The sequence below is a fragment of the Tachyglossus aculeatus genome, chromosome X1, assembly GCF_015852505.1.
Source record: "Tachyglossus aculeatus isolate mTacAcu1 chromosome X1, mTacAcu1.pri, whole genome shotgun sequence".
Taxonomy (NCBI): domain Eukaryota; kingdom Metazoa; phylum Chordata; class Mammalia; order Monotremata; family Tachyglossidae; genus Tachyglossus; species Tachyglossus aculeatus.
The window spans coordinates 124,318,141-124,332,519 of record NC_052101.1 but is presented as its reverse complement, the minus strand read 5'-3'; the positions used below and the strand labels follow the sequence as shown (position 1 = coordinate 124,332,519).

Here is a 14,379-nt window from a genome sequence, read left to right as displayed (position 1 = left end):
ATTTGTACTTCCCAAGCGCTTAGTACAGTGCTCTGCACATCGTAAGCGCTCAATAAATATGATTGATGATGAAGGGTAAAGGACTATGGTGTGGGGATGTTCGCGCTGACACTGTAACAGTAATAACTGATAATTTTGGTATTTGTTAAGCGCCGACTATGTGCCCAGCACTGGGGGAGATACAAGGCAATCAGGTTGTCCCACATGGGGCTCGCGGTCTTCATCCCCATTTTCCAGACGCGGGGAACCGAGGCACGGAGCACAGCGAGAATAATGGCGTTTATTAAGCGCTTACCACGTGCAGAGCACCGTTCTGAGCGCTGGGGACTTCCCAAGCGCTTAGTACAGTGCTCCGCACATAGTAAGCGCTCAATAAATACGACTGATGATGATGATGGGGGAGGTTACAAGGTGATCAGGCTGGCCCGCGCGGGGCTCACAGTCTTCGTCCCCATCTTCCAGATGATGGGGGAACCGAGGCCCGGAGAAGCGAAGCGCCTTGCCCCGGGTGGGCCGGATTCGAACCCGCGACCGCCGCCTCCCGAGCTCGCGCGCTCTCCGCCGAGCCACGCCGTAAGTGTCGTTGCGGTGGGCCCCCCCGCCCCCCCCGGGCCCGCTGCCACCGGCTGCTTCCCTCCGCCCCGGGAGGGCCCCCGGGCCCCCCGGCATCCCCGGGGCGCGGGCCGCTTGACCCTCCCCTTGGGCCCGCGAGGCCGGCGGAGGGGCCGGGGGCCGGGGGGCGGGTCCTGGGCCAGCCCACCAGTTGCGGCGCTCCCCGGCCGCGGCCCAAGCTCCCTCCCGCCTCCCCCTCGGCCGCCTCCCCCTCGGCCGCCTCCCCCTCGGCCGCCTCCCCCTCGGCCGCCGCCTCCCCCTCGGCTGGGCCGCTGCCCGTCGCCATGGGAACCAGCTGCGAGTCAGGCTCCGCGGCGGCTTGCTCCGTTTCCAGAGGGATGCGAGCGGCGGCCCCGAGCGCCACGCTGCCCGCCAGCCGGCCGGCCGGCCCGAGAGACAGACGCCTGCCCTGCCCGGGCCGGGGTGAGCCTCAGGCCGGGGGAAGGACCGGGTGACGGGCCGGGGGCCACGGCGGGCGGGCCGGGGGGCTGGGGACCGGCCAAAGCCGGGCAGGGCGGCGGGCAGGGCAGACCTCCGCCCCGTCTAACTCCCAGGGCCCCGGGGGATGGCGATGTGAGCCCGCCGTGGCCCCCGCGGCGGGGCGGAGGCTCCCACCATGAGTGATGCGTGGACCCTGGACTACGAGGCCCTGTCGCCCTCGCTGGGGGGGCCGCCGGGCCCCGCGGGGCTGGACGCCGAGCAGCGCACCGTCTTCGCCTTCGTCGTCTTCCTGCTCCTCTTCCTCGTGGTGCTCATGGTCCGCTGTTTCCGCATCCTGCTCGACCCCTACAGCCGCATGCCCGCCTCGTCCTGGACCGACCACAAGGAAGGGCTGGAGCGGGGCCAGTTCGACTACGCGCTCGTCTGAGGGGCCCTGGGGGCTAGGGAGCCCGGGGACTCCCGGCCGGGGCCCTCTTTCCTTCTTTCTTTCCTTCCCCGCCGCCCGGAGGAGGGCGAGCCCCTTCTGGGCCCGGGCGGAGAGCCCGCTCTTTGAGGAAAGAAAGGGGAATCCCGGGAGCCGAGCCGGGAATTCCGAGGGGACGGACGGAGGCCCGGAAACCTGGGGAGGTGGGGGACCCGAGAAACTGGGATCCTGCATCCCAGTCTTCTCAGATCCATGACTTGCCCCGTCTCCTCCTCCTTTCCCCCTTCCCGCAGGGTGAGGGCAAGGGGCTCCCCGCTCCTGGCCCGGGGTGGGTGGGCCCTCTGCTCCCCGGCCGAATGCCCACGTTCCTTGGCACGCGTGGGGAGCTCTGCCCACTCTGAGCGGAAAGGGCCCTCCGCTCTGGTGCCCCCCGCCAATCCCTGGCCGGTGAGGAGCGGACCCCGGGCCTTCCCTGGAAGATCTGGGCTGTTGGGTGAATTCCTGAGCTCCACTGCCTCTTCCTCTCCTCTTCCTCCTTCTCCTCTCCAAGGCCCACCCCCCGGCCAGCTCCTAGGGCCCAGAGAGATGGCCAGCCCAGACAGTCAGACACAGCCTGTCTCCCGGCCGGCTGACAGGCTGCCAGCCCAGACTGGCAGACGGCAGGGCAGAAGCTAAATTCCTTCTTTCCTCTCTGGCTCTAACGCCGTTTTCCCTGCTATGTCTCCTCCCCCACCCTGAGTGTCATTTCCCCCTAACCTGTGCCCTTGCCCCTCGGCGTCACCCCCTCCCGCTGGGCTTCCCCCCCTGTTTTCAGATCCCCGCCGCATCCCTACCCAGGCTCGGGCCTTGGGTTTCCGCTCTGGCTCTAGACCGAGGTGCCCCATCCCGTTCCGGCCCCCTTCCGCCCCCGGTGCCGTCCCTGCACAGGGAGGGATAGGGAGGGTGGGGGGAAGTGGACAGGGGAGAGGCTTGGGGGGGTCACAGGCCTCTAGTGATGCCCCTTCTGCTGATCCTGCGCCAGCAGGGAGGCCATCAGGTGGAGAGAGGATGGGCGCTGCCCATCCTGGGCAAAGTTGGGGCTGCCTCCCTGGACACTGCAGGCAGAGCCAGGGAGGTAACCTCCCCCAGGAAAAGTGGGTGTTGGGACTGTGGGGAGGAGGGGCCGGGGATGAGAGGAAACAGGAGGGACCGGAGTCGGCGGCCCCCGCTGAACAGAGGGGGGAAGACTCAAAGCAGGAAGGGCTGGCTAGCTCTGTAGTCCACTGAGTCAGGGGCGCAAGGCTGGGATAAGAGCTCGAGTCCTGCATGTCATTCAAGGAAGGGGAAGACCCATCTGGGCCAGAGAAATCTCTTCCTCTACCTCCCCATGTCCCCTCTCTGCCTGGCCGAGATCCTGAACTAAGTAAGCTCTGCATCGTTTCCTTCCCTTCCCAGTGGGCTATGCAGGAGGAGGACCCAGACTCCTTGGCAGTCTCGCCCTGCACTGGGGAGCGTATCACGGGGGTCCATCCCAGTCACAACAGGGCTGAGCCCCGCCCGCCTCCCCCATTCCGGGGAGAGCGGGAACCTCACAGGCTCCTTCCCAGAGGGGCAGGGGCGATCTGGGTCTAAAGACAGCCCCCCCGCCCCTCCGGCCTACCCCTCCCAGGCCTGTAGACTCACGACTTGGACCCCAAAGAGAGGGATGGGGCCAGAACCAAAGTCTCCTCCATGTTGGCGAGTCCAGGAATCTCCGACTCGGACCCCCGCCGGAGATCCCACTCCGCCCAGGCGCAGATCCCCTAGGGAGTCCAAATGGCTCCCCTGGTGACCGCCCCTTGCCTGGAGCTCGCCCAGAATCCGGGGTGCCGACCGACCGCTCCCCGCCCCGCCTCATCGCCCTCCTTCCGGAGGCGACCCGGCTCCTGGCAGCCTTGTTCCCAAGGAGCCCCCGAGCGGACCCTTGTCGCCCCACCCTCAGTCCCCTCGCGTGCAGAGTGCCCTCCCGGGCCCCGTACCAAGCGCAGTGGCCCGGCCCCAGCCCCTGCCCTCTAGAACCTTCCAATCGAAATCAGGCAACCTTGACGTGGACGCGCCCGAAGGCCAAAGCGGCCCCGGGGAAATGTTGTACGACCAACTGCGAGGATGCAGAAACTGGGCCAAGCAAAGAATAAAATGAAAAATAAATATTTACATTGTGTCCAAAAGTGACCGTTTCTGAGTCTGGGGCCAGGGACAAGGCTTCCGGGAAGAGATGAGGCTTTGGAGGCCCCTTGTAGGGTACACGGGATGTGGAGGGGAAAGCGGTCAGCCTCAGGGAAACTGCAGGCCCCCCGGGGGGTTGGGATGCAGAGTGAGGAGAGCACGCTGGACTGTGCCCTCCTGGGGCGGCTCCAGGATCTTGTGGGGCTCTGACTGGTGCAGACACCCCAACCCTCCTTCAGCACCCCCGGAGAAGAACTACAGAACCACCCTAGTCTGCTTGGACCTTATTTAGGCTCGGAGTAAGCAGCCTGGTGCTCCGGGGTGGCGGGGGGGATGGTGAGGGGAGACTGTGGTCTGGAGAGGGCCGTCCTTAGAGTTTGCCAGGATGGGGGGCGGGCAGTGTCCCCCAGAGGCCTCCTGAAGGCTGCAGGGCACTCAGCCAGCCTGGAGCTTCCAGCACTCAGCAACATTGCTGCACTACTATTAGAAGCGGGTGGTGGGCGGGAATTTGGCAAGGTACCACCCTTCCACTGAAGGGTAGGGGAGAGAGAGTGTTCGATAGGGTGGGCAGTTTTGGAAAAATCTAATCTGGCCCTCCATGAGGAAAGGAAGCCCCCCAACCCCATATGGGAAGTACGGCCTGATGGGATGGGGAGGAAGGCGGCTGGCGGAATGGAGGAAATAGGCGAGGGATGGAAAAAAAAGCTGAGGTGGGTTGGGGGGCCACCAGTGAGTCCCAAGCAGACTCCCGGAGGGTGCCAATAGAGTAGGAGGGTGTCAAGAGGGCAGAGTTTTTACAGGGGAGCAAAAGCTGGGCAGGGCAAAGTTAGAGGAGACCCCAATTGGGGTCTTTTCAGCCCTGCTCAGAAACTAGGAGCTCTTCAGTTCTGTCTCTTTGGTCACCTGGGCACACACCGCCCCCGCCCCCAGGTGGCAACGGGCCCCCTCATCCCCAGGGGAAAGAGGAAAGGACAGCGCTGGGGGGCCGGGATGCTCCAGCCTCGCTCGGCGGTCCTCTGGAGTTAACCCCTTCTGGACCGTGAGCCCGTTGTTGGGTAGGGACCGTCTCTATATGTTGCCAACTCGTACTTCCCAAGCGCTTAGTACAGTGCTCTGCGCTCAATAAATACGATTGAAAGAACGAATGAACGAACCCCGGAGAATTTCTTACCACAGAGACAAAAACCTCATTGGACGGTGCCAACGGAGCTCAGTGATATCAAAGGCCCCCTGCCTTAGCCCTGGAAAGTTTCTGTCTTCTCTCAGCCCCTTCCCTGCCTCCGCTGGGGTGCGGGCTAATTTTACATAGGATTAAGCTACTCGGGCTGCAAGGTAGGTGGCGTGATGTATCGAATTCTACTGGTTCTGTTGCACTCCTCCTGAGTCATTGAACCACCGAAGCCCCTCCATTTGGCTCCCACCCAATGCCGAACCACCTTCCTCTGAAACCCCTCCCCACTCCAGCACAGCAGTGAGATGTGCCAACCTGGACATCCCCCTCGCCTGCCCCCGTCCGCAGTCACCAGGCAGCTCAGTTGGACCAGGGTGCTCTGTCCTAGAGAGGCAGGAGGGCATCAGGAAGAAAAGGGAGTGGGTGTGAGCAGCAGGGATGCCAGTTTTTCATATAGGGCACGGTGGGCACGGAGACTTGGGGAGAAGCCACGGGCACACCCACAGAGCCAGTGGGAAGGATGACAGGCTGGCACAAGGGGCCGTGGCGGTGGACGCAAACAGGTCACGCAGCGGGCACAAGGGAAAAGCAGCCCGGGCTTGGCGGGAAGCCCGTTCCTTGCTCAAACACCCTTTCCTGGCTGAGACGGGGGCACCCTTTGCCCGTTAAGGCCGAGGGCAGGAGAGCGCCGACACCCACGGCCCTGTTGCAAGGCCCGGCTCCTGGCCGGCCCCCGACTCCCCCCACCCGCGCGTCCTTGGACTTGGCACCTCTGAAAGGCAGGGCCGGAGGGAGAGGTGAAGTGTTGAAAACCCAAACGCGCAAGAGGGCGTGGACACGATTGGCTGCTGGTTCTGCCTGGCAACTGCGAAGGGCTCTTGCTCTGTGCCCAAGACCACACCCAACGGCTATGTTCCTGGGGAGGGCTGGACAGAATAGGCTCTGCGTAATGTCTGCTTCCCCCGTCTAGATGGTAAGTTCCTTGAGGGCAGGGAGCACCTCTACCACCTGTTGCACTGCACTTCCCCCAGGTACTCAGTACAGTGCTCTGCCCACGGTAAGCACTCGGTAAAAAGCATCCGTCGAATGATCCGCAACCGGCTGAAGGTTGAAGAGCTGGAGCAGAGGACGGTGCCATCCCGAAGTCTCGGAGAGACAGGCCGGGGCCCCGGTCCTGGGCCCCGGAAGGGGAACATATAAAGGCCTGGGGCCCAGGTCGGTTTGTGACGGATCCAGGGTTTCGTGGGGACGGAGGGGGGTTCGCGTCACGGGAGCGTGGGCTCGAGTGTGAACGAGGGTATGAGCGCGTGGCCTCTCCACCTACGCAGGCCTGTGCTTTTCTCTCTTCCTCTCTCCCCCACCCACCTCCATCCCAACGTCCCCTCGTTCATAGGGTTCTACTCCACCGGGGGGTGACGGCCCCCACAGCATTTTTGTGCTGAACTCCCAGGCTTGCTCAGGATCCAGTCAGGACCTAAAGACCTCAAACGGTGGATTTCTGGCCTGTTCGTTCTTTGAAGCCTGTCCCCTTTCGGGCCTCATCCCCCCGCTACAATCCTTGCCCCTTTCTCACCCCTGGTTAAGGCTCTGGCTGGACTCCGATCTCTCGTTCTGATGCATTTAATGCAATCGATCCTTCCCCTTGCCTGATCCTCTTCCCCCGTCATCAAGGCCACCCCAGGATGATCAAACAGAGCCGGGGGTTCCGGGCAGGATACCGGGGGTGGGGGGTGTTTAGAGACAGCTCCGTGCCCCCCAACCCGACGCAATCTTACTAGACCAGCAAGCCGAGCCCCCGCTTCCCTAGTGCGGAGCCCCGGCAGGATCGCTAACATGCGGCTCTTAACGGGGCTCCTCCCAGACGGCTCCGAGCTGACTCCAAGCTGCCTTGACCTGCCGGTCCCCACGTAAACTCTGATCTCCTTCCTGTCCAGGGCAGGCCCCCACGACACCAAGCTAGATGGGGAAGTGGGAAAAATCTAACTAAGACAAGTCCCTGGGCTTCCCGGGAGCGGAGGGAAGACACCAGGAATTCTGAACAGCACTTTATTCCTCTCCCACTTAGCTTCAAACCCAGCTAAGCGCCCTCCCCCCCCCCCCCCCGGCCCCCCGCAAGCCTGGTCCCCAAACTGAGTCCTCTCCTGGGCCCGGGGGCCGGCTCACCACCCCGGGTCCCCAGATTGAGTTAGGAGGCGTAGGGGGATTAGAAATGAGTTCAGAGGGCAGAAGTCCACCTCCTGCCAGGCTGATTGAGGGGCCCAGGGCCCCAGCTCTGTTGGGGGGGCAAGAGCTGTTGAACAGCTGTTCCTGTGGCTGAAGAACCCTGATGCCCCTGGCACAAGTCCACCGTCCAAGCTGCCGCTCCCGTGGTCCTCTGCCCAGTGTCCCGTTCCTAGAGGGCAAGGGGCCGGGCCCGCTGTCTCTGGCTGGCCTTTCTGAGGGCTAACCAGGTCCCTGTAGGCCTGACACATGTGGCTCTCCAGTCCCCCACAGTTCAGGTGGCTCAGCTCTTCGGGGAGGGACATGAGCAAATCCAGAAGGACGGCAGACTCTGGGGAAAGAGAGAGCAAGGGGCAAGAGGTGGGGGAAGAGGAGCGGAGGGGGAGGAACGTTCCCGCTCCTCCCAGGACTCTGCCTCCTGCTGTAAACTGACAGTCACCATGGCGACATTCCCTCTCTCCCCTCCCGCCCACCCTGGCCCACGCACTTTCACTCACCACTGGGCGTGAGCTCAGGCTTTCTCCCACCTCTGGCCAGGATGAACAAGTACCTATAGACCTTCTCAAAGTCAACAGTGAAGTTTCCTGCCACAGCAGGAGCGGTAGTGAGGATGACCTGGACGCCGTTGACCACTCTGCCTTCGGGGGACTCCCGGGCAGGGTGGAAGGCCACGGAAGACGGGGGTTCCCAGTTCCGGGCAGGAATGCCGCGGAGGATCTGTCGCTCGGTCACTTGGGTTGTTTTCCGAGGGATGGAGTGGCGCAGGCCGACGGGCTCCGTGGCGGCGATGGTGAGGACCTGGAGGGCGGAGAGAGAGAGGGAGAGAGAGAGAGAGAGAGAGTGGGGGGCAATGGGCAGGGCCCAGCCCTGGCGGGAGAGGGATGGCGTTGAGTGGGGGAAAAAAGGCTGATGGTGCCAGAAAGAAGCTCCATCAGTCCTAGGAGCCGGCACCCCAGAAGATGGGGCTGGGCTGGCCCTTGACCACTTGTTGAGCATGAGGGTTCAAGACCTCCGAGTAAGGGCAAACCCTTCAATCTCCCAAGAGGCAACCTGGTGCCAATGGCACCGGCTGGGGCCTGAAGGAAGAGGGCATGGGGCAGCATCACGGCCTGAGGCAATGCTTTGAGCCCCTGCTACCTGTGAGGATGCAGCGGTCAAGGGCAAACCCTTCAACCTCCCAGGAGGCCACCTGGTGCCAATGGCGGCGGCTGGGGCCTGAAGGAGGAGGGCACGGGGCAGCATCATGGCCTGAGGCAATGCTTTGAGCCCCCGGTACCTGCGAGAACGCGGCGGTCACAGCTCCCTCCAGCTGGTCAGCCACCTGCCCGGCCAGATCTGCCCAAACCTAGGCAGAGAGAGGGCCCCAGCTGGTCCCCTCCCCGAGCCTCGCCTCGCCTCGCCTCGCCTGGCCTCTCCTCCCGCGCCGCGGGCCCCCTCCCCTCCGGCATCACCTCGATGGGGGCGGGGATCTGGGCCTCCCACAGCTTCTGCTCCTCCCGGCAGCGCCGATGCTCGTCCCGGATCACCTCCCGGGCCACCTGGCCCTTCAACCCGTGCACGAAGCGGCTGATCTGGGGCCAAGGGCGGCGCGGCCATGAGGCGGGGGGGAGGGAGGGGGCCGGGGGTCCGTCCCTCCCTCCCTCCCTCCGTCCCGCCGCCGCCCGCGGTCCCCGGCGGTCCCCGGCGGTCCCCGGCGGCCTGACCTCGGCCTCGGTCCGGCGGGGCAGGCAGCCCGTCAGCTCCCGGGCCGAGGGCTCCCGGCGGCGCTCGCCCCCGCGGGCCCTTAGCGCGCGCAGCAGCCGCTGCTTCTCGTGCGCGTTCCAGGGCGGCCGCGCGCCGCGCGCCTCCTTGGCGGCCCCCGCGTAGCGGGCCGGGGCGGCGCGCCGCCGCGCCGGGGGCTTCATGGGGGCCGGGCCGGGGCCGCGCGCCGCCGCGCCGCCGCGCCGGGGGCTTCATGGGGGCCGGGCCGCGGCCGGCCCGCCCGCCCGGCTCGGGGAGCTCCGCCTGGCCGCCGCTCGCTTCCGCCTACGGCGGCTGGCCGGACCCACAAAGCCGCCGCCCAGGAGCCTCCTGCTCCGCCCCGCTCGCCTCCGGTTCTCGCTCCCGCGGCAGAGCCCACCCCTGGGGCCCCCGGCCCTTCCAGGCTCTCCCTCCCTCCCTCTTTCCTCTTTTTCTGGTATTTGCTAAGCGCTTACTATGTGTCGGGCGCTGCCCTAAACGCCGGAGTAGTTTGCTAGCGTGTAGATTCTTGCCCCCGCGGCGGAGACCACCCCTGTACACCCCCTCCACGGGCCCTTCCAGGCTCTCCCTCCCTCTTTCTTCTTTTTATGGCATTTGCTAAGCGCATACTATAATAATAACGATGGCATTTATTAAGCGCTTACTATGTGCCAAGCACTGTTCTAAGCGCTGGGGAGGATACAGAGTGATTAGGTTGTCCCACGTGGGGCTCACAGACTTAATCCCCAGTTTACAGATGAGGGAACTGAGGCACAGAGAAGTCAAGTAACTTGCCCAAAGTCACACAGCTGACAAGTGGCGGAGCCGGGATTTGAACCCATGACCTCTGACTCCAAAGCCCGGGCTCTTTCCACTGAGCCACGCTGCTTTTCTATGTGTCGGGCGCTGCCCTAAATGCCGGAGTAGTTTGCTAGCAGTTAGATTCTTGCTCCCGCGGCAGAGACCACCCCTGTATCAATCAATCAATCAATCAAATTTATTGAGCGCTTACTGTGTGCAGAGCACTGTACTAAGCGCTTGGGAAGTACAAGTTGGCCACATATAGAGGCAGTCCCTACCCAACAGTGGGCTCACAGTCTAAAAGGGGGAGACAGAGAACAAAACCAAACATACTAACAAAATAAAATAAATAGAATAGATATGTACAAGTAAAATAGAGTAATAAATATGTACAAACATATATGCATGTGCTGTGGGGAAGAGAAGGAGGTAAGATGGGGGGATGAAGAGGGGGATGAGGGGGAGAGGAAGGAAGGGGCTCAGTCTGGGAAGGCCTCCTGGAGGAGGTGAGCTCTCCGTAGGGCCTTGCCCTTCCAGGCACTCTCTCTCTCTCTCTCTCTCTCTCTCTCTCTTCCATCTTTTTATGGTATTTGCTAAGCGCTTACTATGTGTCGGGCGCTGCCCTAAATGCCGGAGAAGTTAGAAGGTAATTGGCTTGGACGCAGTCCTCGTCCCACATGGGGCTCACAGTCTTGATCCCCTTTTTACAGATGAGGTCATTGAAGCGCAGAGAGAAGTGAAGTGACTTACCCAGAGTCACCAGCAGACAAGTGGCGGAGTCGGGATTAGAACCCAGGTCCTTCTAACTCCCAGGCCCGGGCTCTCTCCACTAGACCACGGTGCTTCTCGTTTCTCTTACGGTCTCTGTCTTTTCTGTCTCTCCCCCCCCCCCCCGGCCCTCCTACAAATGTTTATTGAGCATTCACTATGTGAAGTAGATACAAGCAAACGAGATTAGACCTCATCCCTGTTGTACACTGGGTTCACAGTCTAAGAGGGAGGGAGAACAGAGAACGTGGCTCAGTGGCAAGAGCCTGGGCTCGGGAGCCAGAGATCATGGGTTCTAATCCCGGCCCCGCTACTTGTCAGCTGTGTGACTTTGGATAAGTCACTTCTCTGGCCCTCAGTTACCTCATCTGTAAAAGGGGGATTAAGACGGTGAGCCCCACGTGGGACAACCTGATCACCTTGTATCCCCCCCAGCACTTAGAACAGTGCTTTGCACGTAGTATGCGCTTAACAACAAATACCACCACCATTATTATTATTATCTTTTGAATCCCACTTTACAGATGAGGAAACGGAGGCACAGATTACTGATGTGACTTGCCCGAGGTCACACGGCAAGCAAGTGACTAGATCCTGGAACTCCTGATTTTTTGTCACTCTCATATGTGTGCTTGCATTGTCTCTCCTGGTTGAATAATCGAAGGGTATCTGAGAGGTTGAGAAGGATTAGGATGGTGTAGAGGCTATTGGATTTTCAAGAACGAGGTCATTGGTGACTTTTGAGGGCAGTTTCTGTGGAGTGAAAGGGGAAGAAAAGGGGGTCAAGAAGAGAATGGGAGGAGAGAGAGTGGAGGCGGTGGGTGTAAACAACTCAATAAGTTTAGAGAGGAATGGTAGGAGGGAGATGGGGATCAAGGGAGGGTTTTTTTAGGATGGGGGAGACATGAGCACATTTGAGGGTAATGGGGAAGGAACCATTGGAGAATTAATGGTTGAAGTTGGCAGGCAGAGAGGGAAGAAGGGAGGGGGCAAGTGCTTTGTTAAGGTGAGAAGGGATGGGGTCAGAGACACAGTTGTGTCGGGGGTCGGATTTTGAGAGGAGGCATGAGATGTCTTGAGGCACTGCTAGAAAGGATTGGAGAATAGATGAAGGAGCAGGAAGATGTTGGGACTGGAGAGGATCAGGGGAGACTGTAGAGAGATTACACCTGATTGGGGGTGGAGGGGGGAGAGAAGACAGGGTTTGAGGAGGGAGTTAAATGTCTGAAGCAGCTGGTGTGGGCAAGAGGCATGCGAGTCAATAAGGATGGAAAAATATTGTTGCTGGGCAGAGTTAATGCAGGTGAGGAGGTTTGAGGTGGATGAGATCAGTCAGGTGTCTGGATTTCCACCAGCAGCGCTTCACGGCTCGAGCACGAGAGTGGAGGAAGCGAACTGCAGAGATGATCCAGGACCGTGGGTTTGTGATATAAGATCGACAGAGGCTTGAGGGATTTGAGTTCAGTGGAGAGGGCGGGATACAAGGTAATCAGGTTGTCCCACGTGGGGCTCACGCTTTCAATCCCCATTTTGCAGATGAGGTAATTGAGGCACAGAGAAGTTAAGTGACTTGCCTAAGGTCACACAGCAGACAAATGGCGGAGCCGGAATTAGAACCCATGCCCTCTGACTCCCAAGCCCTGGCTCTTTCCACTGAGCCACGCTGCACCTCTTGCTCAAACCTTCTCTCTCGCCCGGAAATTCCTCCCCTTTCATATCTGGCAGGCCACTACTCTCTCCATTGATTGAGTCCCTATTATGTGCACAGCCGTGTATTAAGTGCCCGGAAGGGTGCAATAGGGGTCAAAGACAGTCTCTGCCCACAAGTAGCTTTCAATCCAACTGAGAAGGTTGTGCGGAATTCTCTCCCCCTTCATATCTGATAGGACGCTGCTCTCTCCATCCTCCAAACTGTACTAAATTCACATCTCCCATCCCTGACTAATCTCTCACCCACCCCATTATCCCTCCTATGCATTTGAGTCCTCTCCCCTTAGCCACTTCGATTCTCCCTCCTGCTCCCCCGAACCACAGCACTTGTGTACTTAGCTTTAAACTCCGTTGCTTTCCCCACCTGTAATTTATCTGAGTGTCTGCCTCTCCAGCTAGTTTGTCAACTCCTTGAGGTCAAGGAACGTGTCTGTTAACTCACTCGACTCTCCCAAGCACTCAGTACGGTGCTCTGTGCAGAACGAGCCCTCAATAAATGCTAATGATTGATTGATTGCTCTGTACAGAACAGGTGCTCACTAAATGCTATGGCTAGGTTCACTGATGCTCTCTGGCTGGCCAAGTGGGGAAGGGGATGGGGCTTCAGGGGCCCGGGAGAAAAGGTAGCGAGGGAATCGGTATTAGACACGACAAAGAGAGACACGGGCTGAGGTGACAGACACCGTCTCTCTCTCACACTGAGACACACACACATATGCAAACATCCTGGGCGTGGAGCAGACTGCAGAGGCAGGAGCATGTCAGGAGAGAAATATGAGTCGATGCAGCCTTTACTGTTACCATGGTTACCACCATTGCTGCTCCTGGCTTCTCCTCCGAGTGCCCCACTGCAGCTGTTGGGCTCTGCGTTGGGTCGGTCCCGCTAGAGCTGGGGGTGGTGACTGTAGGGGCTGCGTCGGTGGGTCGGGGGCTGCCAGGCCTGAAGCGGGACTTTGGAGGACCTCACTTTCTGGGTTGGGGCCTGCCCGGCGTATGTCGTGTTTTCAGACTTGCTTGTGGTCCCCGGGGGCTGTCGGGGTATCCCCAGCAGTCCACGGGGACCACTGAGCATGCTGGCGACATGAGGACATCATAAGGACGTGAGAGCACAAGCCCGTGGGTGCTGCCGTTCCCGGATCAGACCCACGGTCCGTCCAGCTTCTGGTTCTGACTCCGTGGCAACGAGATGTTTGGGGGACGTGTGTAATGGTTGCCCTCCTGAAGGAGTGTGACCCCCAAGGTTTCGGGGCCTAAGCCAGGACCTCAGCACCCCCCTTCCCTCAATCCCACCGAACCTCTGAGGGACCCTGTGATGAGTCCTTAAGCATAAGAAATTTCAGAACTCCCCAAGGTGGAGCTTCAGCTAGACCTCTTTGTGGATGACTCCCAAATCTACTTTCCTAGCCCCAAACTCTCTCCACTTATTTAGTCTTATCACAGGAAGGGGCAGGCACTCAGCATCCAGCCTTTCGGGGACAGGATGGGTGAGCTGAACCCCGAAAGCTTCTCATGCCTTTTTTTGTGGGGGGTCCCAACTCTAAGAGTTACAGGATAGTAACTCCCTCCTACTTGGACTGCTATGGGACAGCATTGGGTCCAACCTGATTAAATTGTATCTACCCCAGTGCTTGACACACAGTAAGCACTTAACAAGTATTATTATTATTACAGCAAACTTTGGGGCAGTCTCAGGGTGCACTCTTAGTCCTAAGGGCGTCCTTACCCTGACCGTCATTTGCTATGCCTACCTCCGTCTCTGTCCTCTACCCTCCTGCAGTGCTTTGCACATAGTAAGTGCTTAATAAATGCCATTATTATTATTATTATTATTATTATTTTAAGCTCCTTGAGGGCAGGGATCAGATCTACTAACTTTAGTGTACTCTCCCAAGTACAAGAGCACAGAGTAAGTACTCTCAATAAATACGATGGATTGATTGATTTCCCCAATCAGACCTACGGGCTTTGCTTATTGTTTTTTGTGTTCATTCATTCATTCAATTGTATTTATTGAGCACTTACTGTGCGCAGAGCACTGTACTAAGCACTTGGGAAGTACAAGTTGGCAACATATAGAGACGGTCCCTACCCAACAACGGGCTTATTTGCGTTCTCAACGAATTGTTTTGAGAGCCTCCCGCCGTTTCAATCTTTCTCTAGACCCCAGTTTTTCCAACTGGTCCAAGGGGAAAATAACCGCTGGCTCTCTCCCTGGCTCACCTCCACCGTCCCCTTCCAGGCTGGCTGGCCTTCTGGGAAAAGGGGCTGGGCAGCCTTCACGAACTGTGCCAGATAAAAGCTTCTTCCGTTGCTCGGGGCCAGGACGGAG

At 60.0% G+C, this 14,379-nt stretch overlaps 2 protein-coding genes across 3 annotated transcripts; one reads left to right on the top strand and one right to left on the bottom strand.

Annotated features, from left to right (window-relative positions):
* The first annotated feature begins 893 nt into the window (after positions 1–893).
* Positions 894–3,663, top strand: CTXN1 (cortexin 1). Its single transcript, XM_038772772.1, has 2 exons — positions 894–1,035; positions 1,167–3,663. Exon 2 carries the CDS (start codon positions 1,229–1,231, stop codon positions 1,478–1,480), a length of 252 nt encoding a protein of 83 aa, XP_038628700.1. The 5' UTR covers positions 894–1,035; positions 1,167–1,228; the 3' UTR covers positions 1,481–3,663.
* Positions 3,664–6,944: 3,281 nt separating this feature from the next.
* On the bottom strand, positions 6,945–8,956 carry SNAPC2 (small nuclear RNA activating complex polypeptide 2). 2 transcript variants are annotated; one of them, XM_038739828.1, is made up of 5 exons: positions 8,756–8,956; positions 8,504–8,623; positions 8,329–8,397; positions 7,550–7,850; positions 6,945–7,383 (listed from the first exon to the last, which is right to left on the bottom strand). In XM_038739828.1, exons 1-5 carry the CDS (start codon positions 8,954–8,956, stop codon positions 6,992–6,994), a joined length of 1,083 nt encoding a protein of 360 aa, XP_038595756.1. In that variant the 3' UTR covers positions 6,945–6,991. The 2 variants fall into 2 exon arrangements, with proteins under 2 accessions (XP_038595756.1, XP_038595757.1); XM_038739829.1 differs by lacking the exon at positions 8,329–8,397.
* Between the last annotated feature and the right edge of the window lie 5,423 nt (positions 8,957–14,379).